This window comes from Sphaerodactylus townsendi, linkage group LG03 (assembly GCF_021028975.2).
Source record: "Sphaerodactylus townsendi isolate TG3544 linkage group LG03, MPM_Stown_v2.3, whole genome shotgun sequence".
In the NCBI taxonomy this organism is placed as follows: Eukaryota; Metazoa; Chordata; class Lepidosauria; order Squamata; family Sphaerodactylidae; genus Sphaerodactylus; species Sphaerodactylus townsendi.
Window position 1 is genome coordinate 90,055,292 of NC_059427.1, and position 24,102 is coordinate 90,079,393.

The 24,102-nt window shown below is 39.8% G+C and overlaps 1 protein-coding gene across 4 annotated transcripts; it reads right to left on the minus strand.

Moving 5' to 3' along the window:
* Nucleotides 1–1,947: 1,947 nt before the first annotated feature.
* On the minus strand, nucleotides 1,948–22,903 carry MEIKIN (meiotic kinetochore factor). Of its 4 annotated transcripts, none has more exons than XM_048487427.1 (14): nucleotides 22,839–22,903; nucleotides 21,817–22,021; nucleotides 19,272–19,353; nucleotides 18,875–18,953; nucleotides 17,191–17,251; nucleotides 16,465–16,599; nucleotides 15,228–15,347; nucleotides 13,972–14,008; nucleotides 12,057–12,118; nucleotides 11,321–11,415; nucleotides 8,894–9,076; nucleotides 7,403–7,504; nucleotides 3,741–3,861; nucleotides 1,948–2,429 (listed from the first exon to the last, which is right to left on the minus strand). In XM_048487427.1, the coding sequence occupies exons 2-14, from the start codon at nucleotides 21,986–21,988 to the stop codon at nucleotides 2,383–2,385; spliced, it is 1,296 nt and encodes a 431-aa protein (XP_048343384.1). In that variant the 5' UTR covers nucleotides 21,989–22,021; nucleotides 22,839–22,903; the 3' UTR covers nucleotides 1,948–2,382. The 4 variants fall into 4 exon arrangements, with proteins under 4 accessions (XP_048343384.1, XP_048343382.1, XP_048343383.1 ...); XM_048487425.1 differs by lacking the exon at nucleotides 22,839–22,903 and adding an exon at nucleotides 22,409–22,569; XM_048487426.1 differs by lacking the exon at nucleotides 22,839–22,903 and adding an exon at nucleotides 22,136–22,569.
* Nucleotides 22,904–24,102: the final 1,199 nt, after the last annotated feature.

Genomic DNA, 24,102 nt, shown 5'->3' on the forward strand with positions numbered 1-24,102 from the left:
AAGGGGTAGATACTATGTGCTTTGTCAAATCTTTTATACATTTAGTGTGTTAAGGAAATCTAAGCCATTAACCCCCACCTGGCATTAACGTTTTTGTCCACAGTCCATTAATTAAGCAAAAGAAAATCCTTAAATGCATTGGCTTAGATCCAACAATCCACCCACATAAATGAATTAATTATCACTGAGTTCATCTTCCACTGCAGACCCTCCCTTTGCTTATCACAATATCATGAGAGTTCCTTGTTTCCACAGATTTGGGGGAACTGGGTCATTCTTTTCTACTGGCAGAAGTTACTTATGCCAGTGGGGGTACCGGGTATTACCTTTAGATTAAATTTATCTAGTCCAAACTGATCTGGATTGCAGATGAAAGCATGAGGATACTATATTAACTTTTTACAACAGTGAACTAGCTATTTTGCTCATTAGACAGGGCAACACTATAATTTGTTGGTCACATTGGATAGATGTAAAAGAACCTGTTCATCTCTTGCAGCAGGACTCCATCTTTGACTTCACGAAGGGTCTGCAAGGACTTCAGAACCCTTTCTCTCTCCACAAGCAATAACTATGAAGTGACAAAAAAAATCTACTGACCTGCTCTGGCTGGTTATGACTGTAAAACTGACAATGCTCTGATTGATTAAGCATTTTTTCCTTTCCTTTTTCTCTGCTAAGCAGTGGAGTTTATCTGTGTATTCCATTCTACATTCCCCATACTTCATAGTTCTATTTATAATACTATGTATAGGCAGGCTAAAGTTCTGCAAACCCTTAATAACGTATTGCAGTCACAACTATGTGACCTGTTAAATCACTTGGATTATACAGCCACAAGACATTTGTAATACATGTGCCTGATCAGGCCATAAATCTCCACTGCACATTTTCCACCAGTTAGTAATGTTAGGGAGGCTGGGGTGACTCATCTGAGATGATGTCATTAAAATCCTTCAGAGGATTATTTTAGGCCCACAGTTCCCATGGAGCAATTGCACTGACTCCAGAAAACAGCGACTTGAGATAGATAGGCTCATTGTTCATGCACAACCATAAGACACTGTCTTTAGTCTTAACTATCTAACACTGAGGAAGCATTTTCTATTTCTGGTTCGGTCTGTCCATACTACCTTACTTTGATTGCTTGGAACTAAATATATGAAGCAACTACACTGAGGAGTTCCTGAGTTTCAGTGAATATTAAAGATATATCAGTGGTTTAATCTTTGATATCATTAAAACATGGAAGTCCCTTGAGCCTGCTGACCCCAAGGAATAAATATTAATGAGTAAAGCTACAACATACACATCTGCAAGCAATTAGCTTGCAGTGGATCATACATCTTAACTTAGAATCTAAGGTTAATACAAAAATAAGGCTGTCGCCAGGACGACTCTCTCTCTCCCTCTCCTGGAGGTTATTTTATGTAACATGAAGTTTACACTGACATTGTGAAAAGCTGCATCAGATGATTCCCGGCTGAAATAAGAAGCTTGTTATTCAGAGTATGTTGCTGTGTTTGTGTCAACAGCACTGAAGGCTTCCAGCTTCCATCAAAGGTGAAGCCTCAAAATGCAGAAGTGACCTTGTCAAAGTTTGATGTTGTTTTCAAAAACAAAGGAAGCTATGTGGTCTTCTGAGAATAAAGATCCCTTCCCCAACGATATTAATGCCTGAGGGCAACAGTGCCAAAAGTAGATACCTGGTCCCAGCAAGGAATATTTTCTTTCTTTTCTTTGATTAATATTTTCTCAGAAAATTCATCTTCCAGACAGCAAGATGACTACAAAAAGTTATTCCCTAGCACAGAACGAAAACACACAATTTTTCAAAAATACATCTCTGAATATTCATTCAGCTTCAACAATCTGATTCCAAAAATAGGTGGGTGAAGATATTTCATTCCCATGTGAGGCTGCAGAACACTCACAGCCATGCCCACATTCTGCACATGTGGAAATAGTTGTGCAGTTTAACATAAAGTGAAAATAGTCAGTGTCTCTTTGATTTTTTTAATGCAAACTTAAATATCTTGTTTTTAATACAGAACTTGAAAAAGTCTTTCTCCTTCAGATTTGATAAATTACTCCAGTAGGTATAAATCAGAAAGTATAGAAAATGCTATTTAACTGACAAAGTCCCTTATCTGATTATCATTTAACTGTAATAACAAGTAAATATGTAACATCTTATATCTTCACTACTATAGACAAATACTTTCTACAAAAATCAAGGAAGTTAAATGCGTTGTAAAACTGCATCAGTTCAGATACAATTTGGGAGCACTTTAATTTGGACTTACTGTCCATACAATGTAACTATACAGTGTCTCATAATGTACTCCAATTTCTGTCTTCTCGCTTCCAATCTTTTTTTTTTCAACTGTCATTACTGCAGATCCAGTTTCTGTCATTTGTAATAATATCTAAAAGAGAAATCAATTTGCATTGGAAACTGGATTCTTTAATGTCCTCGATGCTACAATTTGTTTAAAATACATCAGGATTTTCAATGCTTTGATTACAATAAACATAGCCACACCCATGAATTCTGAGGGCTTTGAAGGGAAAATATACATATTTAAATTTCATTATTAGTATTCTGAATATATGGAATGAAGTGAAAAAACAAATGTAAAACAAACTGGCAACTGCAAAATACCTATTTAATGAGTTCGCTCAGTTTTTAAACATATCACAGTGAAAAGGGCAAAAAAAGAAGAGAGAATTGAAACACAGATAGATCAGTCAGTGATTAACCTTGTAGAAGGGACGGAGGGAGAGGAAACTGCGCCCAAGGTATGACCTGCCCGCAAGCGCCCCCCACCATTGCCCCCCCATATGGCCATGCCCCAATCTGCCCATGCCCTGCCCTGGCAGAGTGGTCTGCAGAGATGTATGGTGGGAAAATGCAGAGGTGTATGGTGGGAGGACATCTGTTCTTCTGCTCCCTCTCCTCTGGGGAGAGCAGAAGCAACTGAAGCTCCATCCTCGTCTCCTTTGCTTTTATAAGCAAGGGGGCAAGGCCCTGCCTCCCTGGTTTATAAAAGCAAAGGAGATGAGGACGGAGCCTCAGTTGCTTCTGCTCTCCCCAGAGGGGATGGCAGAAGGGACTGCCGGTTGGGAGCGGGGAGGGAGGCGGAGAGGCTTGGTGGCACGGTGTCCTCGGGTTTCCTTGACCCTGCCTACATCGATGATGATATGGGCAGGGCCAAAGGTGACTGAAGACAATGAGGCAGCAGGACTTTCTGCTGCCTTGTCATCTTCCTGGTCATGTGGAGGGCCGATTTTGCACCCCCACACGTGACCAGATTAGTGGAGCCCGGGGAAGAGTATACCTTCTGTCCCTAGGTTCATACGCCACTGGAGGTCTGGGGAGCAATTTTTTTGCCCCCACGGGACGTGCATGGGACGTGCCCTGGGCACGGCATGCCCCCCCACCCAGTTGCAGCTTCACCACTGCTTTTTAGGCTTCCTTATTACTGTTCTCATTTTCACTGTTTGAAGAGAAGTGTAAGAGAGATAATAATTTCACTTTCTCTAGGATATGAAGGGAATTCATGGCTGAGAAGTGAGTTAAACAGAAGTCTTCTTGGTCAGTCTAATGCTCTTTCTACTCCCAGCAATTCGTGCTGGTGATTCTTTCCAAGAGTTCTCCTCCTCCTGGCATGTATTTCTCTCGCTAAGAGAGGAATCCTTTGACATTTTAAAAAATTCTATATATCCCTTCATTTTACCTGCTGGTATTCCTTGTGGGGGAAACGATATTTGTCTCAGTGGCTGCTGGACACTTTTTAGTGGTCTAAATTCTGGTGAAGCTTTAACAATACTGCAGATTTCTGGTGGATGACGGAGATACTGGAAGAAAAGGATCACAATGGGAAAATTATATATCTGTATATCCTTTTGAAGGAAAGCCTCTGAAGTAACCATTTTGAACAAAAACTGCAAAAAGATCATAAAGCTAACAGCCCACTCCTATGTAGAGATAAGCATACTCAATGCCTTAGCCAGAGAAACTGGCAGCCATCACGTAAATACTTGAGAATAAAATCCTTCTTTCTAAACAAGATGCATTACCTAGCCAATTAGTTCAAGAATGGCCTTTGTCTGTTCAGTTTTTGCAGGACAGTCCTTGAAATCCAGTAGCAAAAGCAGCCCTGTGCTGTGAGTATCATGGCACTACTGGTATTGTGAAGGCCATTGCCATGCTATTGTCACTGGCAGACGGGAGAAATTTAGCAGCAATGTCTTCCCATCTCCTCTTTTAAAGGTTGCATAGTAGTGTGCTTGACAGTAGAGAGAAAAATTATTCAAACCACAGATAAGAAACTTTTATGAGTTTTGAAACAACAATCCAGGGAAAATGGGAAAGCCTTTGTCGCTTTCACCACTGCTAAGTTTTAAAACAAAGATATCCAACCTTTTTAGGAAGACGGTCAAATCTGAGGTATGAGGTATAAACTATTTTCACAGAAACATGAAAATGAGATACCCCTAAATTAGAAGTGCTTCCTTGAACAAAGTGTGCATCTGTTTTCTTACATAACAATAGTCTATTAGATGGTTTCACCAACCATTAGATGGCTTCACATTAGACGCTAGTCACTGAATGTAACTGGCTGATGAAAGAATAGGAAGAAGGTGGACTTCCCTTCTCATTTCCAGGGGATACAGAATCACACACTCATTACCGATAAAAAAATATATATTTTACACATTTGATTTTAAAGGGAAGGATTGCATATTTTTAAAAAATACTCCAGGAGTTTAAATACAAATAAAACTTACAAAGTAAAGTAATACAAGAATATTTTAAATAAACAAAGTACTGGTGTTGTGTAGTTATCATGGTGTTGGACCAAGATTTAGGAGATGCAGGTGCAGATCTCTATTCTGCCATGAAACCTGCTGGGCCATACTAGATTCAGCATCTCTCAGTGTAACCCTTCTTAGGTGATTACTATGAGTACACAGAAAATCCTATGATGAGTCAATCCAACATGAAAAAAAGATACAAAGTTGGTACCTCAAGTTGGATAGGATTTAGCTACTGAGGAATAGGTACAAGTAAGAGCCACCATGAGATGGATTGATCCTATAAAGGAGCCATAGCCTCAGTTTTCAAAACCTGAGTTTTGGAAAACGTTGATTCATAGGGTTGCCAGGAGCCAAAAGTGGCGCCCGGGCCCTGCACACTGTGGAGCACTTCCCACAAAGCCCTCCACCCCACTTACTTTATTTCAGGCGGCAGCTGGCTGAAAAAACCAGCCTGCTCTGGCTGCCGGGGATCGGCTGATGGGGTGGGGTGAGGGGGGAACAGGTGTGTGGGGCAATTTGTACCCCCATGTGACCCCAATGGCGTGCGCCTGGGGTGGGGTGCCCCGCCCCACTATCGCTGTGCCACTGCCGATGTGTGAAGAATGCTTAGTTCATTCATAGTTTTTCAAGTCAAGATGGTGATTATAGTGTAATGGGCAACTAATAAACAGTCCTTAATAAATGATTAACTAGAGATTTTAATTATTATTAGTAATTGCGTGTTTCACAGGTTTGTTAACCTATATAAAATCTACTCTAGAGTAAAAAGTGAAAGAGCACCTAATCCTCTGGTGGCAGTGCTTGAACATTGTTAGATACTATCTCTGTCACAGCCTTTCTCCCTATCGTTGGAATCATGAGCAACAAGTCTTTTGCTATACTCAAGAGTCTGGTATGCCTAAGGATTTTTGCATTTTTAATGGAGTAATAGGAAGCAAGGTGACAGAATGGGTAGAAATAGTAAGACCAGCCTGATATCTTCACAGCCACAGGAGCACACTAGTTAGTGCACAAGGCATGCCATAAACTCAGAGAGGATGTAACTGACACAATGGAAGCCCTGACAGAAAATTAACTCAATCACACACTGAAGGCTCAAAGATCACTGGTATAAACTGTTTCAGTTGAATCAAGGTGCTCGTAGGCGCAGCACTCTATTGCCTGCCATGAGAGTGACCTAGTGACGTCTGTCTCTAAGTAATTAAGTTCCCTCTTCTTCACATGACATCTCATACGCCAGTAAGACAACAAAGTTCAGCTGTAAGACATTTCCTCTTTGCCTTCCTTATTTAGACATTTTTCCCATTTAAGGAACACCACATGCCCACTCAACTGAAAGGATTGCATCTGAACTCACTTCGGTTTCCAGGAGAGGTAACATAACCTGCTTTTTTCTACTATTCTACCACCTGCTCAAGTTGGAACAAGTGTGTAGGTGTTATCTTGAGGATTTTAGTCTTGTTTTTCAGTACCTGGTGCCACTTATATAGTTGACATACTTGCTTCATATATAATTTGGTATTCTACTGAACCCTCACTGTTTGCCTATCATATTAAAACACTGGTTTGCCTTCCAGACTTGTTCTTGGGCCCTGTCACTTTGTCACAAGAGTGTGTAGTCTGAGTTCAGATTTAGACATGGCTTTCTAGCCAAGTGTCAAAATCTCAATCCACAGCTCCCACCCAGGACAGGAGTGAAGGAGAGCAGAAAGATATCTTTCCTATGCTTGCCTAGTTTGTGTGAACTCTTGGCCAACTTTGGAAAGTTCTAAGCCCATTCAAACAGCACGTATCTAGCATGAGAACAGTACATTTAGTAACAAGAGATCCTAAATCCTCTCTAAGCTTCTTAAATATAGGCAAGTGCTCACTCAGTCATCAAAGGGTTTCAACCTAGTGCATCACACAACACCTCATTGGTTAAAGACTGGTTCAACACTGGTACAGTGTGTGGGGGGGAATGATACAAAAACACATTCACCATGATCAATATAAATGCACCTTTCCTTCTCTAGGGTCATGCTTTGGAGCATTGGGTGAGGGGAAGTTCTGCAAACGCACAGCCTTGTGCTGAATAATAAAAAATTACAATATCAATAAGGCACTTTATATTGTCGAAGGCTTTCACGGCCGGAATCACTGGAGTGCTGTGTGGTTTCCGGGCTGTATGGCCGTGTTCTAACACTGCTAGAACACGGCCATACAGCCCGGAAACCACACAGCACTCCAATGAGGCACTTCTTCACAAAGCTCTGAAGCACTTTGGAAACTGATTTTAAAGGCTTCTTTACAAAATAAGAAGACTGGATGAATAATGCACCTGGCTTTAAATAGATAAATCAGGCAACTCAATTGAAGGAGGAAGAGAGGAATTCCACCAGTGGCAGACCCAGTCTAGGAAACTGAAAGAAGGTAGAAGGTAAAGAACTTGTTGGGTCTTCTTAAATATGATGTGTATCTTCAGAGTTCAAAGGATTTGTGTTTTTTAATCATTTGCAAACTATTTCATTATGCAACAGCATTTCAAAGGCATTTTAGGTTACCACCACCACGAAAAGGAAAATAAGTAACATTTAACCTGAAAAATACTGCTTTCTGGAGATGCAGGAACAGTTTCTTCCAAATTCAGGCTAGTTGTGTTTAATTTGGCCACAGGTTTCTGCACTGACGACATGCCAGGCTACATAAACCCAAAACAAACACACAAAGCATTATAATTAATACAGATCTAACTGCTTGCAGTAAGCAGTGAGGGAAAACTCCTCCCTCAGCTTTGCTAGTACATTTTAGTATACTTTGAATCATGAAAAAAAAATAGCCAGTCAGAAATTTTACACATGTTGGAGTTACTCCTGATTCTCTTGGGAGTTTCTGCTCCAGAAACTCAACAGCTGATGCAGAATACAGCAGCAAGGGTCCTTATGGCAACCTCCTGACAGGCACATTTTAACTGGTGCTCTGTCAGCTGTGCTGGCTCAGGGTGGAGTACTGGATAAGGTTCAAGGTTTAGGATAGCTATGAGACTGCCTCTCCTGGTACACCCTTTAAAAAGTCAACGAACTCGGCAAATGAAAATCTGCTGGTCTGACCCAAAAGATATCCAGCTTGCCTCAAGCGGGGCAGGGCTTTTTCAGTCTTGGCCCTAACCTCATGGAATGCTCTGTCCAGTGAGATCCGGGTCCTGCAGGACCTGACACAGTTCCACAGGGCCTGTAAGACAGACCTGTTGCACCAGACATATGATTGAGGCAGCTACGGGGTTTTACCCATCTTGAACTTCCTCTCTTCTATCCTCCATTCTTTTCTACCCTTTTTTCTTTAGTGGCTTTAAAACTGTATTTTAATGATCTGCCACCATTGATGTATTGAGTAGTTTTAACAGGGCTTATATGTTGTTTTAAATTGATTTTATTGTATAAAACCAATGAAATAAAAAAGTGTGTCTGGCTCCACACAGAGACTAATTTGGGTAACAATGGTCCATTCCGCTTAGCACAAAAAAGACGTCTGGGGGACATCGTAAAAGAGTCAGCTTCCTCTTTTCACTCTGCACACCCACAATAAGACATCCCAGGGACATCTTTTAAAAAAGGCACGTCTCATGGTGTTTCCACACAGCACAGGCATCAGAGGGGAAAAGAGGTCCCTTTTCGCCAAGCCATTTAGCTAGGAGGTATCTTATTTTTCCCTCAGCAGATCAGTCTTCTGTGTGGCTAAGATTTTCAGATTCATGTCTGCATAGCTATGAAGATAGCTCATCAAGAAAAATTTTAAAAGAGGAAAACTATATATTGCTGGAATAGGCAGGAAGAGCTATATATTTTTTCTGTTCTCTAACATCCAGGGACATTCAAGGGGCAAGGTGAGTCATTCTCACTAAACACCTGGGATTCTGTTTCACAAATCATTGCAAAAGCAGATCTGAAGGACTCCAGTGATCCCTATTTTTTGGTGTTGTTGACACACCAGGTGTCATCCTCCCAACAGCTTTCTCACCCCCAGCTCATTCCAAGCCCCACATTCCCCTCAGGCTTAAAGAGTAATGGCTTACCACATCATACCAGCTTACCATATCAGCATCTGGTTCTTCCAAGGCAAAATCTCCATCTATAATTCTATGAGCTTGGACTGGTGTTTTCAATGCAGTTGAAGAAAGCGCAACAGAAGAGGAAGAGGATGCTGTGGTTTCTAGGAAACTCTTGAAATGTAATGTCTTTCTGAACTTCATTTTTCTGGATTGTTGATTATCAAGCTATAGTAAGTTGAAGAGCTAAATATCACTGCAAAATCAACATTAGGAAGGAGCATAGGACTTTTAACTAATCCTTCTTGAGTCCTCCCTAGTGCATTAGAAGAAGAAGAAGAGTTTGGATTTATATCCCCCCTTTCTCTCCAGCAGGAGACTCAAAGGGGCTTACAATCACCTTGCCCTCCCCCCTCACAACAAACACCCTGTGAGGTAGGAGGGGCTGAGAGAGCTCCGAGAAGCTGTGACTAGCCCAAGGTCACCCAGCTGGCATGTGTGGAAGTGTACGGGCTAATCTGAATTCCCCAGATAAGCCTCCACAGCTCAGGCGGCAGAGCTGGGAATCAAACCCGGTTCCTCCAGATTAGATACACGAGCTCTTAACCTCCTACGCCACTGCTGCTCCTTTACAAACATTCTCAATAATCTTTATAACAATTATTCTGACATAAAGCAAGTCAGTATTATTATCACCATACTGAAGAAGCAAAGAAAAGGTGGGCTGAGAGGTTCTCGTAGAGCCATGGAGGGAGTTCATGACAGAGGCAAGATTTGAACCAGGGACTCCTGGTTCACCACAAAGTCTGATACTTGCCATATTTGCAAAGAGTGAATAGTTCGAGAAAAAAAGAATGAATTTACAGTAACTTGCTTTACACAATTAGGTGTGAAAATCATATTGTATTCAGCCAAAATGCTATGGTTTTGTATGTGGTGTAACATTGTCTAATTTAGATATCTGACCTGTTTTACATCATACTCTTTTCTTATAGTGATTGGTTGGAGTCTGTTTTCTGTGATTATGTACAACAGACATTTTTACAAATAATTTTCTTGGCACAAGGTACTCATCACTACATGTGGTCTAAAAAAGAATCACTCCTGTTGGTATATAATGAAAATGGCGGAGTCAGCCCATGCTTTTAACTATTTAAGAGTCTTTCTTTTGCACCAGATTACAAGGGTATGTTTTGAACAGACACTCTGGGTGAAAAGACATTTTGCTAACAGCATCTTCTTGACAAATTTTAATTCTGAGGATATAAAGAGAAGCATTCAAAGAAAATACCTATGGGAATGTTGTCAAATTTGAACATTTTCTACCTCCATTGCTAAACAGCACTATTTAGATGGCACAGACAGTAGCCATAATAAAGAAAAGCATAGGAAAATGTAATTGTTAGGCTCTTTGTGTTTAACCCCCTTTGCATGGGGTGGTCTAAAATTTCATATTCCTGAAAATGTTAGCAGCAGAAATTATTTAGCTAACTGTGTAACAGTAGCTACCCCCTAAACAATTTTACATACAACTGTTTTATTTATTTTAAGCTTTACCATATTTATCTCCCAAAGCTACAAGGCAAAACAAGAGAATCATGGGCTCAACCCTTTCTCCACAGCAGTTGCTCCTACTAGTCATTTTGCTTTCAGCCAGCTTCATGCAAGAAAGCATGCCTGGTGGGGAGAAAAGTCAACAGGGAAGAGCTTTGAGTAACAAAATCAGAAAGCAGTTAAGGGTTAAGCAGCTCCTTGCACCTGCTGATGCTTCTCTGTAAAAGCTGTAGTACTGTTGATTAACAAGCACAAATTTAATGAAATAACATGTCATTCTTTCCTTTGTGATCCAGCCCTAAATGGTTATAGGAAGTATACAGTATAGTCCTGATTAAACTCATTCATTAATAACAGCTTACTGCTCCAAGAATAATCTCTCACTTGTCCTGTGGTTGTAAAATCATCTTTGTCATTCAGAGAACTGCTATTCCACCTGCTGCTTTCCAGATTTATCCATAACAGGAATTGATTTCACACATGTGCCATGATAGCTTACGGTTGTTAAAACTATGTTTCAAACTGAGTATTATCCCTGAATGCCAGATAGCTTCAGGTTTTATTACCAATCATTATGATGAGAGAAAAAGCAGGAAACAAGATGCCACCTACTCTTTATGAAAAACAGTAGGCAATAGGGGTGTGGGTCACCTTCCACACCTGGTCACTGGCATCTCTTTTGTTCAAGACAGAAGCAAGCCAATATGCTATAGTGATTAGAGAGATTAAGACCAGAGAGAGTCAGATTCAAATTCCAACACCATTCACAAAATTCACTGGCTGACTATGGATCAGACACTTTTTCCTAGCCTTTCACAGGACGGTTCAGAGGATTTAAAAAAGGCCCTGTACACTTCCCTGAGATTCCTGGAGGAAGGATGGGATAAAAATAAAACTTTTAAGAAAGAAAACCATTACCAGTTTGCTTTGTTTTGGAGGCAGTACCAAGGTTTCAGAAGGCTGTGATTTTGGTGTTTTTTCCTTTGATGACAGGATTTTGTACACTCGCTTCCCTGCAAACCACAAAATAAGTTTAAGCAAGCTCAACAAGCACTCCAAGCTCTGGCTAACCTCAGTTGCTTGGTCTGCTACATATATGATATCACTAATTTCATCACAGTTTCTAAATACATGTGCCAGTGTTTACTTGGAGAAAAAGACTTTCTGGGAGGGAGTAAAGAAACTCTAAATAGCGCTCACAGGATGGATTGGTGTCAATCATTGGGATAAGTCAGCCAAGAAAAAAGCACAAGCAATTATGAATGTTCCCAGGGATGGTTCATGGGGCTAAGAATTTAAAAAGAGATATTATACTGTCTGAGCATACTGTACCAGTTAACACCACTAATTGTGCATCATTAGCAACATTTATTGACAATAGTAAAACCATGTTAATGTTGGTGGTTTTAGCTCCAGGAATGCTATTAAGCATAATAGGCAAAAGACTTGCTTTGGGTCTCTTTTAGAGAAACAAATGGAATAGAAGAGGTCAAGCAAATGTAGTGTCTTTTAAAAGGCTGGATTTTGGGGTCCTCATTTTCTAAAGCTAACGTCATATGGGCTTATTTTAATATCACAATGTAGAAACAGATCTATTAGTAGAACTACTAATTTATACATGATATGCCATTCAAGTCACACAATATGATTTTACCTGCTACTGTAGTGGACACATCTGTTGATTCACAAAATTGTTTGCTCTTAGACAATGTGTCACTGAAAAAATTCAAACAAATGTGCTTCCTTTTCATTCAAGTATTATGTTAGTAGTCATATGCAGTCAATGATAAAATTTTCACTTTTTTATAACCCGGAAGCTAATTTTTCCTGTTTAGCCAATATATTTTTACTTGGTTAGTTGATTTGGGTAGTTGATATAATCACGATTGTCTCAATATTGTCTCCTAATTTTTCTCAGGATCCATTTATATGAGACTGTCTATTATAAAAGAAAACCTCCATAGCTGCCTCAAAAGCAACAATTTCCATGTGCCAGCATTTACTACAACTCCCACAATTAAGGGATAAACATTCAGAAACCCAAGCTAAGAAGGTGCAGAGGTATCCATGGATAGACCAGTTCATGCTCATTATCAGCCAAATACTTCATAGGGAATCACTGTGGAAAGACAGCATGGTACTGGTTCAGTGCAAGGCTCTACAGACATTTGATTATTTACAAACATTCCAAGGTAATATCAGACACTTCTATGTTTTGATCAGGTAACAATGATTTCCTTTGAGAGCCATACACTTAAAAGGAGATTCCATGAATGGTCTCTGTTACTTGATAGCAGTCATTTTTGATGGTATCAATTATCTATTAATGGTGGCAAATGATATCAAGCCAATCTCCCTGGAATAGATTATTGTGATATGCTGTGGGAAAGAAGTACCCTGGAACCTTTTACATCACCCTGGAAACAGAAAAAGGTCATCTGCCTGCTCAAACATCTTCTAGGATGGATCTTACAGGCATATATAGGAATTCCAACATTTATCTTTCTGTCAGCCTTCCTCAAAAGCCAGCCTTTTCTGTATGGAGTTAGTGAAACCAAACTAAATAAAGGAGCCATACTAAACAAATCATACAGAAAAAGAAGAATTTGGATTTACAACCCACTTTTCTCTAACTTTAAGGAGTTTCAAAGTGGCTAACAAACTTCTTCCTTTTCTCTCCCCACAACAAACACCCTGTGAGGTAGGTAGAGCTGAGAGTGTTCAGACAGAACTGTGACTAGCCCAAGGTTTCCCAGCAGCCTTCATGTGCAGGAGCGGGGAAACAAATCCAGTTTACCAGATCAGAATCTGCCAGTCATATGGAGAAGTGGGGAACCAACTTGGTTCTCCAGAACAGAGTCCAGCACTCCTAACCATTACACCATGCTGGCTCTCATATACATTCAAAACAAAGGGAAATTGTATTAGGCATTGGGTTTAATAATATTTTTCATCTGAATCCAGGCAGGATGGATTGATTACTGAACAGAAACAGCACATTACCAGGCAGAGCTATAATAAGCCCACTGAAATCAGAGGATTTAGAAAGGCGTAATTCAGTTTAGGATTAAGTTAAAGTTAGCTAGCCCATAGTTGAATATACAGTATCTGTTCCTATAACTTCTTCCTGCCAGTCTAAGAAAATCTATTTTAAAAACTGATAGCCTTAGCCTGCAAATTGCTCCACTCTCACTTACTCATTTCCCAGACCATCTGCCATGTTCCAGCGCATGAAAATACAACTTATAACAGTTATATCAGAAAGATCACACACAGATCCTCGTGCATAGCACTGGTTGTATGTACAGGCCAGTGATGTGTACAAGGAGTAGGGGACTGAAAACATGGTATTTTATGGAATCTTTTCCTTTGATAACTAGCGTTTATTGAAAATAAATTATAAACATAATCACCCTGGAAAATATTAACTCATATATATTAGTATGAGTTATTTATTAGTGAAGCTGCTCAAGGTAAATGAAATTCAGCAAAGTTAAAGTGACTGTGCCTGAAAAAGTATATTCTCAACAAATAGTCACATTAAACAAAATATTTTGCTTATATATTACCTCGGAAGGTGCTCAACTTGACTCTCCAATGTATTTTCTAAGAAGAGAATTACATGGAAGTATGCAGTAAAAGTTTCATCATCACTTTGAATTACATATGAATGCTGTCTTGAACTACACAGAAGGTACAATAGATAGCAGAAAATGAGACAATTCTATTCCTAAAAATATAAGATGACACAGTGCAAGCATTCCTTGATGATAATCTTAATTTGTCTCAAGCGTTTTGCAAAATACACAGATCTCAGAGATCAGGATACTGTTTTCCAACTGATAAGCCGCAATGCCAAAAGAAAAATAACAAGTTGGAGCAGAGTCATAGCTGCAGAAGGGAAATCCTCCCAACCGCATCACGTGATAGTTTCCCAAGCTCGCTCGCACTACGACTAAGGCGTGCATCCAGTGCAAGACGCCCCCCTGTCCCCTGTGTGCTACGCCACTGAGTTGGAGATATGTAAGCATCCCTGTGCCTATTTTCTTCCTCTATTGGCCACTCAAATGATTTACTACCAAATAGATATGCCAAACTAACACTGCAAGGCAAGCTTAAAAAGAATTACAGCTCTCTAAAACCACTGAAGTCACCGGACATAGAAGACTAAATCTGTATACGATTGCACTGACAGTAGGGAAGGGAAAGATTAAGCACCACCTATCCATTTTGTCTTCTCTTGTGCAAATCATGCACCCTTCAGCTTTTTAACTGTAGAGAATCAGCACCTTCGGTTCCCAGAATTACAAAGTCTGGTCTTTCACAGAATAAATGGTTGGAATAAGCGACTTCTGCATGTCTGGACAATTGGGGGCGGGGGGGGGGGGCACTATGTATCTTTAAGCTGTTCTATTGTTTATGCTCCATGTCTGGGCTCTGCCCACCAACTTCTTCCTTCGACCTTAAGCCATTTTCTTTCTTTTCCTCCTTTTGCACTGAGCACAATGTAATGGCTACCTCGTCTCCTGCTGGGGCTTTCCTACAGAAGCATATCACACTTGCACATACGTGACGGCGTGTTAGAATGCCCACTTGTGATAGGGAAAATTATCTCTTTAGGCTAGGGTTTCTATCTATCTACTTTTCACCTGGAATAATGCCTGTAATCCAAAGTTACTTGAAATAAATATAAGTTTTCATTTCAGAATATTTGTTTGGAAGAGCTCCTTTACTGCACTCACACACAGAACTGGGCTGATCCATGTGATCCTAGGGAATAAACTTCAGATTTAGTCAAACATTTTGATCATATGCAAGAAGTTACCAAATATTTTCGAAAAATCAGACAGTGATGGTATCTTGTTTACACTGATGGCTTTGCTTGTATCCAGGAGTGTAGAGTTCTTGCATCCAAAGTATTCTTTGGGACTATCACAGGTTTCTTCTAAAGAAAAAGGATGAATAGTATTAGTAGTTCTCACAGTTTTAAAATTCACCAATTAAAAACATTAGAAGAGTCCTGCAGGATCAGACCAGTGGTTCATTTAGTCCAGCATCCTATTATACACAGCAGCCACCCAGCTGCCTTGAACAACTGACAAATAGAGCATAGAGGCCAAGGCCTTCCTAATGTGTTCTCTTATCACTGGTATTCAGAGGTTTGGTGCCTCTGTATAGGATAGTTCTTTTTGCTAACCACAGTCAGCAGGCACTAATAGACCCATATTCCATGAATCTGTTTAATCTTTTAAAACTATCTATGCTTGTGGCCACCACGTCGTCCACTAGCAAGGGATTCCACAATCTATTTCCTATCCTGTTCAAAATTGTATGAACCTTCATCACATCCCCACACTGCCATCTTTTTTTTCTAGACTGGAAAGTCACAGAATCATAGATTTTGAAGGGGCCATAGAGACCCCTGAATCAACACAAGATCAGCCTAAAGCATCCCTGAAGTGTTCGTCCTACTGCTGCTTGAAGTCTGCTCTAACTCATCACTGCTGAACTACTCTTAACTCTTACTGTAAACACACACACACCGCCCAATATCCAGTTTGTCAAGTCCTTAAAGGATGGGTGTTCCAACCCAGTGGTAACCAACACTAGAACTGTAATTATAAACTATTTCTGCTACAGTAACTCCAACTGATTACAGTATACAGGGTCGAATACACTAAAGATGCAGAAAACGATATGTTGAATACATAGATAGAACATGTGGCTGTCAAACCAGGATAGACTACTTTAATCCCAGGACTAGGGCAATTGGAAAATGAAAGGTAGATCAACAACTGCCAGACCAAAAATTCAGATTAAAGGATGTAGACGGAGTAAAAGAACAATACCCTTTGTTTATTTAAGAAACATTTAGCAATGTTTCATAAGGTCAACTTTTCTCACCGGAATATTTCCAAAAGCTTTCCTGAGCAAATAGGAATATAATATACTAATGCATAATTTAAACATAATAAAACACATTAATGCATAATTTGATGAAATAAATATGTGCTCTTATACATATCTCCTCCCACCCATATGTATAAAGCACAAACATATACCTAAATCACTGCCATCCCTGAATGTTTCAGGTGATGAGTAATTATTTGTTCCATCACTAGACTCTGTATTAGCATCTATACTAGAATCCAAGCACTGTAGCAGAAAGTCTGAAACACCTGTTGGTAGGGTCAGCTCTGTAATTAAAGGGAACATATAAAAATGAATAATTGACATTTGAAAATATTCTGCATAAACATGAATGACATTCTTGCAAAAGGACACAAAATTTTAAGATTTGGGTTTCATTTTGTTGAAAGCTATACATCTCCAACTCAGACTAAATTTGTACAGGTTTTACAATGCAGAACTGCAAACAGGCACATGATAAGCTAATAGATGAAATAAGAATTTAACACAAAGTAGATATTGTATACTCATATTTACTACAAAGTACATGCTGTAGTCCCCTATTTACAGTATGGAGACCACATTATTCAGGTTCCATCATAAGCACTGAAATATTTGTTATGCTAAACACAACATGGACTGCATGAACATTTCTACATATACTTTCCAGCTTCATCTCAAAATTTCATTTTTTCATGCCAATAAAACTTACAATGTAAATTAGCCTGCATGAGAAACATTGCAGAATAGACAATAGAGTTGGCATGGGAAACCAATATGTTATTTAACAGTACTTTACATGAAGGGTGCAAGTCACATCTTAAATATACATTTGGAAAAAAAGAGATCTTGATCCCACTACAGTTAAACATACTAACCTGAACTAGTCTCACTGGTCCCCAGGCTCTCTCTACTTCCCAAGTTTAAACGCACGGAACTCTAAAGTCAACAGTGAAAGATTTAGATGATAAAGCATGATCTAGATGAAATTGAGATTTTCCTTTTTGCCATACAAAATTCACAAACCAGTTTCCTGGACATATATCCACACAATTTTCCACCATCAATAAGTCCAGTGACATTGTAGTTTTGATTAGAAAACTAATGTATAGCTCATCACCAAAAACTATTAAGGTAACTATTGTAGGCTGCCTTGATAACCAGAAGTGGGAAGAAAGATCCCTATTTCAAAACTAGAAATATCAAGAGTGGTATTGAATACAAAGCTGAACAATAGGATGAATTACTAGATCATTTCCAGAGAAGGAAATGGTTCCTGAAAGTCTCTTTTCCCTCACCATAAACTTAGTGAAATGGTGTTCTTATAACACCCTGATGATATTTCCTGTACTCCTAGTTCACATGGCTTCCAAAACTAATTTCCAAATCACTAAATATCAGTGAGCATATTGTAAAAGAATTATTTGCATACTGTGGGGACGGACCAGAATGTCTGTAAATTTGTATTTGATCAAGAAAGATTAAGTTGTATGAAACAAAGAATTGAAGAATCAAAATGGAGTTTCTCTATAGTGACCAGCTGAAGCCTGCATGTTTGCGGCAGGTCAAAATGACATGTCAGAAGCTTGTCAGTGATTATACAGGCAAGCAAAGATAAACATCTTGAAGATCTTGTCACTAAAGGGTCAACGTGACAGCAGACATATGCATTTATAACTTTGTTTTTGGGTCAGAGCTAGCTATATGGGATGCCTAATGGAAATAAAAGAGATCAGGGGTTAGAAATGAATGTGATTAGTTAAATTAAAAAGTGTTTTTCTATATAGTTAAATGAACACAGAAATGATAATGAGAGATTCACATTTATTAGTATTTCACTATAATCAATAATTGTATAATCTTTTAAAAGTTAAAATCATTTTAAAAAGGGAAGTTTTATGATCTCAAAGAATGTATGTAGATTCAAACCTGCATGCCCTAAGGAAATCTCTCTCTTTGGGAGCAAACTTAGAAAACAGGTTTTTCTTGGAAACAGAAGTTAGTTTTATTGCTGCCCTTTGCATATGGGCAGACAGAGAGGGCCACGAGCTAACAGCATGCAGCGCTTGAATATCAGAAGGAATCAGACACGTAGAATAGAGGCTGTCTTAATGTGACAAGGAGACAGAACTATCCAATGGGATTTTAAGGTTCATGCTTATAGCACGTGAAAGTTATGGATTATGTACCTGGAACTTAAGGGGATGAACTGTGACGTATGTATACTTTGTATCTATAAAGACTAAGGTCTTTCCTATGGTGGGCGTGTCTCTCATTTGAGAGCACCCAGGGAGTGTCTCTCCCTTGGGAGAGTTCACATTCTGTAACTTATATTCTGCTAAGTAAAAACTGTCTGTCTGTTTCTGATGTCAGATGTCTGATGCTTTTATTTCTAACATATCTTTTCTCAAACAGCTGAGCAGGCCGGACTTGAGTTCTGGCCTCATAATACAAAGTGTCGTATATACATTTTGTTAGGACATAGGCGGGCATTCCTTTTTTTCAGCCCGTCATTGACATATTGCTCAGACCTATTAAGAGCTCCAACAATAACATTCATACCTGTGGTGTATTACTGTCAATTTCATTGATTTTTTCACTCATATTCATGCCTGCGTTGTCATTATAATTTAGTTCAACACTACATGAAAAGGAAACAACAAAATTATGGGGCTACATTTGTCATGGAACAGTTCAAACCTTCTCCATTATTAGGATCCCTTCCCTGGCAAATGGCAACTGTCCCTAATTTAGAACATATTACAACTATCCAATGTCCTTAAAAGCTGGAGGTTACATTACAGCTACAATAGGGATAGTTCAAAAATGGAGCAAGTTATTCCAAAAAAAGGAGTAAGTCTGTCCACAGTACCTACAAATACACATTATATGGTTTGACATCATAGTGCTGAGATCCTCCCCAAGATACACAGCATTTTGTGTGAGTGTAATAATGTACCTTTGTTCAGCTGAAAAGCAATCCACGTTGGAAGTTTCTTGAATTGCTGGTAATGTTTTTGCACTAACGCTTCCAATCTGCCCTGGAGAAAAGCAAATACTTGTTCAAATACTAGGTTACCAAGACCATGTAAAAAATGTGCCGTTTTAACAGATTGGGTTCCACTGAATTAAAAAGAAATTCAGCAGTGCTACACTATGCATTTCAGAATCATGTCTACAGAAATCAGGTCAGCAAAAAATATGATAGGTTGCTTTTCACTAGTATGGTAATTTTTTTTAAAAAAAATCACAGATAAGCATGATTAATTCATTTGCAGGTAGTGAGGGGGAAGAAGAGTTTAGATTTATATCCCCTTTTCTCTCCTGTAGGCGACTCAAAGGGGCTTACAATCTCCTTTCCCTTTGAGGTGGGTGGGGCTGAGAGAGCTCCATAGAGCTGTGACTAGTGCAAGGTCAACCTGCTGGCATGTGTTGGAGTTACAAGCTAATCTAGTTCCCCAGATAAGCCTCCACAGCTCAAGTGGCACAGCGGGGAAGCAAACCCAGTTCTCCAGATTAGCATGCACCTGCAAGGAGCATCAATGGCATGAGAAACCTTTTGGGGTGTCAATTATAGGTACTATAAAGGTTGACTCATTTGGCTGTTTATGAGGGGGAAATTTGTCAAGAAATTTTAACTTTCTCATGCAAGCCTCTCTTTTAGTCAGACCTACTTCTCAATTAAACAAAGTAATCCTGCAAAGTAGTTTTATAAAGTGGACACTGCCAAACTCCACAAAAGAGGACATCCAGATAAAGCATGAGGTCTTGATTAATAGCAAGCAATTATGCCAATAGTACTCTATAAAGTTACCTTGCTTAAGTCAACATCAATAGGATACTTTTCTTTTATATCTCATAGACTCAAAGCCTCTAAATGAATTGGTAACTATTATAGCTGTTCCTCTATTGCTTTAAAATTTGTACAAGACTAACTTTTGGCAAAATAGCTGCTACATTCTCATATCTCAAACTTTTAAAGTATAGCCTGGTCACCACTAAACTCAAGTGCCCCTTGTAGGATATTTGACTATTTTTTCCTTAGAACAGACTAGTCATATCATACCAGAAGCATTATTTGAACTCCCTTAATCTCAAATATGCGTTGCTATGCTGCAGAAATACTGTCCAAGAAACAAGACAAAAGCTGCACTGGGAATATGGCATTGTCCTTCAGTTTTCTGAACTCTAGTCCTCTACAAAAGGATATTACTTCCAGAGCCTGCTTTTTAAAAAAAGTAGAACTTCTGTGTTCCACAAGAGCATTCAACGTCTAATTTTTATTCAAGTTATTTTTCCAGAATACAAGATAGGATGTTTTAAAAGTGTGGGTATCCGTTCAGATGGGCTGTAGGAAGCAAACTAAAACATACTCATAAGGAAAAAACTCCCTCAGTAATAAAGATGCAACTGATATGCCTGAGCATTCATTCTGGCATGACACTATAAGGAAGGCCCTGCTAAAACAGACCTAGTCCAGCAATATTTGCAAAATCCCAGAAAGGAACAGGCTAGAAATTAGCCAACAACCCAGTGATGGACCATACTATTTTTTTCAGTGTACTCTGCTATATAGAACAATTATATAGAATCAAGAAAAGCAGATGCCTTAATTCTATGTGATCAAGAACCACAAACACCTTTACTTATACTATAATTTTGACATTGCTTTTAGTGTACAGTATTCCTTAGCGATTATCATCCTCACACCACCGCTCTTGGAACCAGGGATGATTAGTAAAGTGTGAGGTTCTTAGGCTTGTCCAGGCTAGCACCTACAGAAAACTTTATGGGTGAACAGAAATTTTGACATGGATTTCTCCCTATTTCTAAACATATGGCATTCTCTGTATAGCACAGGCTAAAATACCTTCACATTACACATACAACCCTGCCCCAAACACACAAATCAATTTCATCTGGAAAACATAATAAATCAGGATATAACAAGAACTGTTTTTTTTCCAAAACAAAACAGAGCAAAAGAAAGACACAATATCAGCTACTAAGTTCAACATACCCATGCAGTGTTAGGGGGAGAGTGGGAGGTACTAATAGTACTAACACAATAAAGACATTTCTCTCCCTGGAATTAGTTACAAATTGAACAAAATAAGACAAATGAATTTTGAAAGAAATAATTACAAATACAAAAAAAGGAGTAGTTTAGCCTCCTGAAATCTTGTGATTCAAACAGTCCATTGAGGGACCTTCCATGAAATGCCTAGCAGGCCTATTAGATTTTGATTCATGCCACTAATTAAAACCATCACTGAAAGGAGTTTGCACATGAGCCCAATTTACAGTAATATTTGCACAGAACCTATGCTTTTATTCTCATCTCCTACAGATAACACACAACCAGTCCATAGCATTATAGAATTATTTATGAGAGATCCTTTTGTGCCACTGACTGCACAAAGGCACAACAAAACACATTTAATCCAGTCACACAGGAACAGAAGAGGAAAATAAATTTAGTTGCCCACAACAGAAATTATTACTTTTGGCAGAAGTCTGCCTTCTACGCTTGGAAAGAAGGTCTAAGCACTGCCGAGGGGCATTCTTCCTGCCCACAGTGCCAGGAACTATCACGCCTGGCACAGGAGAACCACAGTGTTTGTTCTTTTGGGCCTTCCTTTTCCCAGAGTAGGTGCGCAATTTGATCCAGTCCATCTCACTTGCTTTTTTTCTCTAGAACAGAACAGTCTGCAAAGGAAAAAAGGACACAGTAAGACCAGCAGTGCTTTTATCATGTCTGGAGGATGATATCCCCAAACACTGTTGCCACATGCTTTCTCAAAAATGAAACATAGAGAACACCTTGCCAAAAACATGTGAAACAATGGAAGGCAGTTAAATTTCAAAGGTTTGTTAACGAGGGATGCCAAGCCCAGACTACATACACAAGGAATGTGAGCTACTCATTGGTGCTCTATGAATCTATCACCCCTCACAGAGCTTTGTATCACTTAGGTTAGCCAGCTCTTGCCAGGGGTTACTAATCCTATTTAAATTCCTCGGGTTTACTCCTTACAGGTGAACACAAATTCCAAAAGGACTGGTGTACTCCTGTGCCCTTTTAATGAACATAACCTGGCTTGCTTTGGATCTTTCATCCGCCTTCACAAGTGCTTTTGAGTGGGTGGGGGTTTAAAAAGGTTTCCCCTGAAACGAACGGCGCAGAGTAAGAGGAACAACACAACGGCTCGTCTAAATCTTAAGCTGTTTTTCCGCATAACCACCGCAGCTCTACTCCCCCCTCCCGCTCCCGGCCTCCGCCCGACATTTGGGGAGGAGGAATGATGGAGGCATTAAGAGAGCAGCCGCCGCCATCCAATAGTAACCCAGGACGTCATTCGGGTCTCCAGTCAGCTAGTTCCGCCCCAGCGGGGGTGAGTCTTTCCAGCAGCGGGAAAGCGAACGCCTTCGAGTCCGCTGCTTGCCCTCCTCTTCCTTAATACATTAATGTGGAAACCCTCCCTCTTGATTTGCGTGCGGGGGCACATTCTCACGCTCATCTTACGCGTCAATTTGTACGCGAGCTTCTTACTCTCGTCTCTCCCTTGCGTCGAATTCTGCTCATAGCAGGAGAGTCACCAGTGGTGTTGCACGCTTCGCCTTTGGAAAGTCGTCTGCTTAGTGCTATCCACAAGACAACGCTATATTCCAGGGATGTGCCTTGTGATTGGCAGATTGGTCACACCCTGAAACAGGCACCAACAGAAAGGGTGGCATATTTACAGTTTTCCCTACCTGTGGGTCAAGAAAGAAACCATGACGGGATAAATATTGGGAGCCAAATGTAAATTTCCCTCTTCAACACATTGTAAGATATTGAAGGTTTCATGAGTCAACCATTGATTTCCTTCTCCCACCCTTATTTTCCTTAAGTGGACAGATACTCTGTGGCTCCTGAAATGACTTTGTCTTCATCAGGCTTGGGGGAAGGCAAACTCCTTGTAGTTTTTGCTTGCTTGCTTGTTTAACGTACTGGAAGAGTTCACTGAGCATAGAGAAATGTGTGTGGGCCCAGTTTCCCACTCTTATTGATAGACATTTGACCATCAACTTTATTGTTAGAAAAACAGGGTTACACTTAACTGTAACTATTGTTCATTTAGTGATCTTCTGTGCTGGCACACATTGGGACTGTGTGGGCATAGGCCAGCTGTGGAAAAGATCTCCAAAGCTTTCTAGCAGACTAGGAACACCCCTCCTACACCTGGCATTTAATGGCCAAAACGATCATGTGACAGCATGCTCTCCGCCAGAGACCCCAAGAAACTAAGGTTTCAGAGAGTTTCCAGCAGGGTGGGAGGGAGGTATGTGTGCTTGCCCAGAAGACTGCTGAATGAGCAAAGTTACAACCTGTTTACATCATCATGGTTTCTGTGTAGTCCCACATTGGGAAATTAGCAAGCTAAGGAGGTACGCGTGAAGCTCTCAAAGGAAGACACCTTTCCAATAGTTTATCATCCCTCCTTCTAGTCATGTGACAGTTTGGCAATAAACTGCCAGAGGGAGGAGGGGCACTCTTTGCTGGAAAGCTTCAGAAATCTTTTCCATGGCTGGCTTGTACACACATAATCCCAATGTGGGACTGCACAGAAGCCACAAAGAATATTATAACATGATTTTTCCAATAGACTTAAAATTTTCAATAGACTTTTTTCAATAGATTTTTTTCGCCATCAAGTTACAGCTGACTTATGGTGACCCCATCAGGTTTTCAAGTCCCTCTGCATAGGGACCCTGATATTCCTTAGAGCTCTCCCATCCAAATACTA

What these genes read in the sequence shown, in the direction of transcription:
- MEIKIN (XM_048487427.1), bottom strand. Translation starts at nt 21,988, where the DNA reads ATGGACTGGATCAAATTGCGCACCTACTCTGGGAAAAGGAAGGCCCAA. An exon ending in CAGGGATGGCAGTGATTTAG is followed by an intron (nt 15,348 to 16,464) that starts GTATATGTTTGT and finishes CTTTTTCTTTAG; the next exon opens with AAGAAACCTGTGATAGTCCC. An exon ending in AAGAACCAGATGCTGATATG is followed by an intron (nt 7,505 to 8,893) that starts GTAAGCTGGTAT and finishes GGGTTTATGTAG; the next exon opens with CCTGGCATGTCGTCAGTGCA.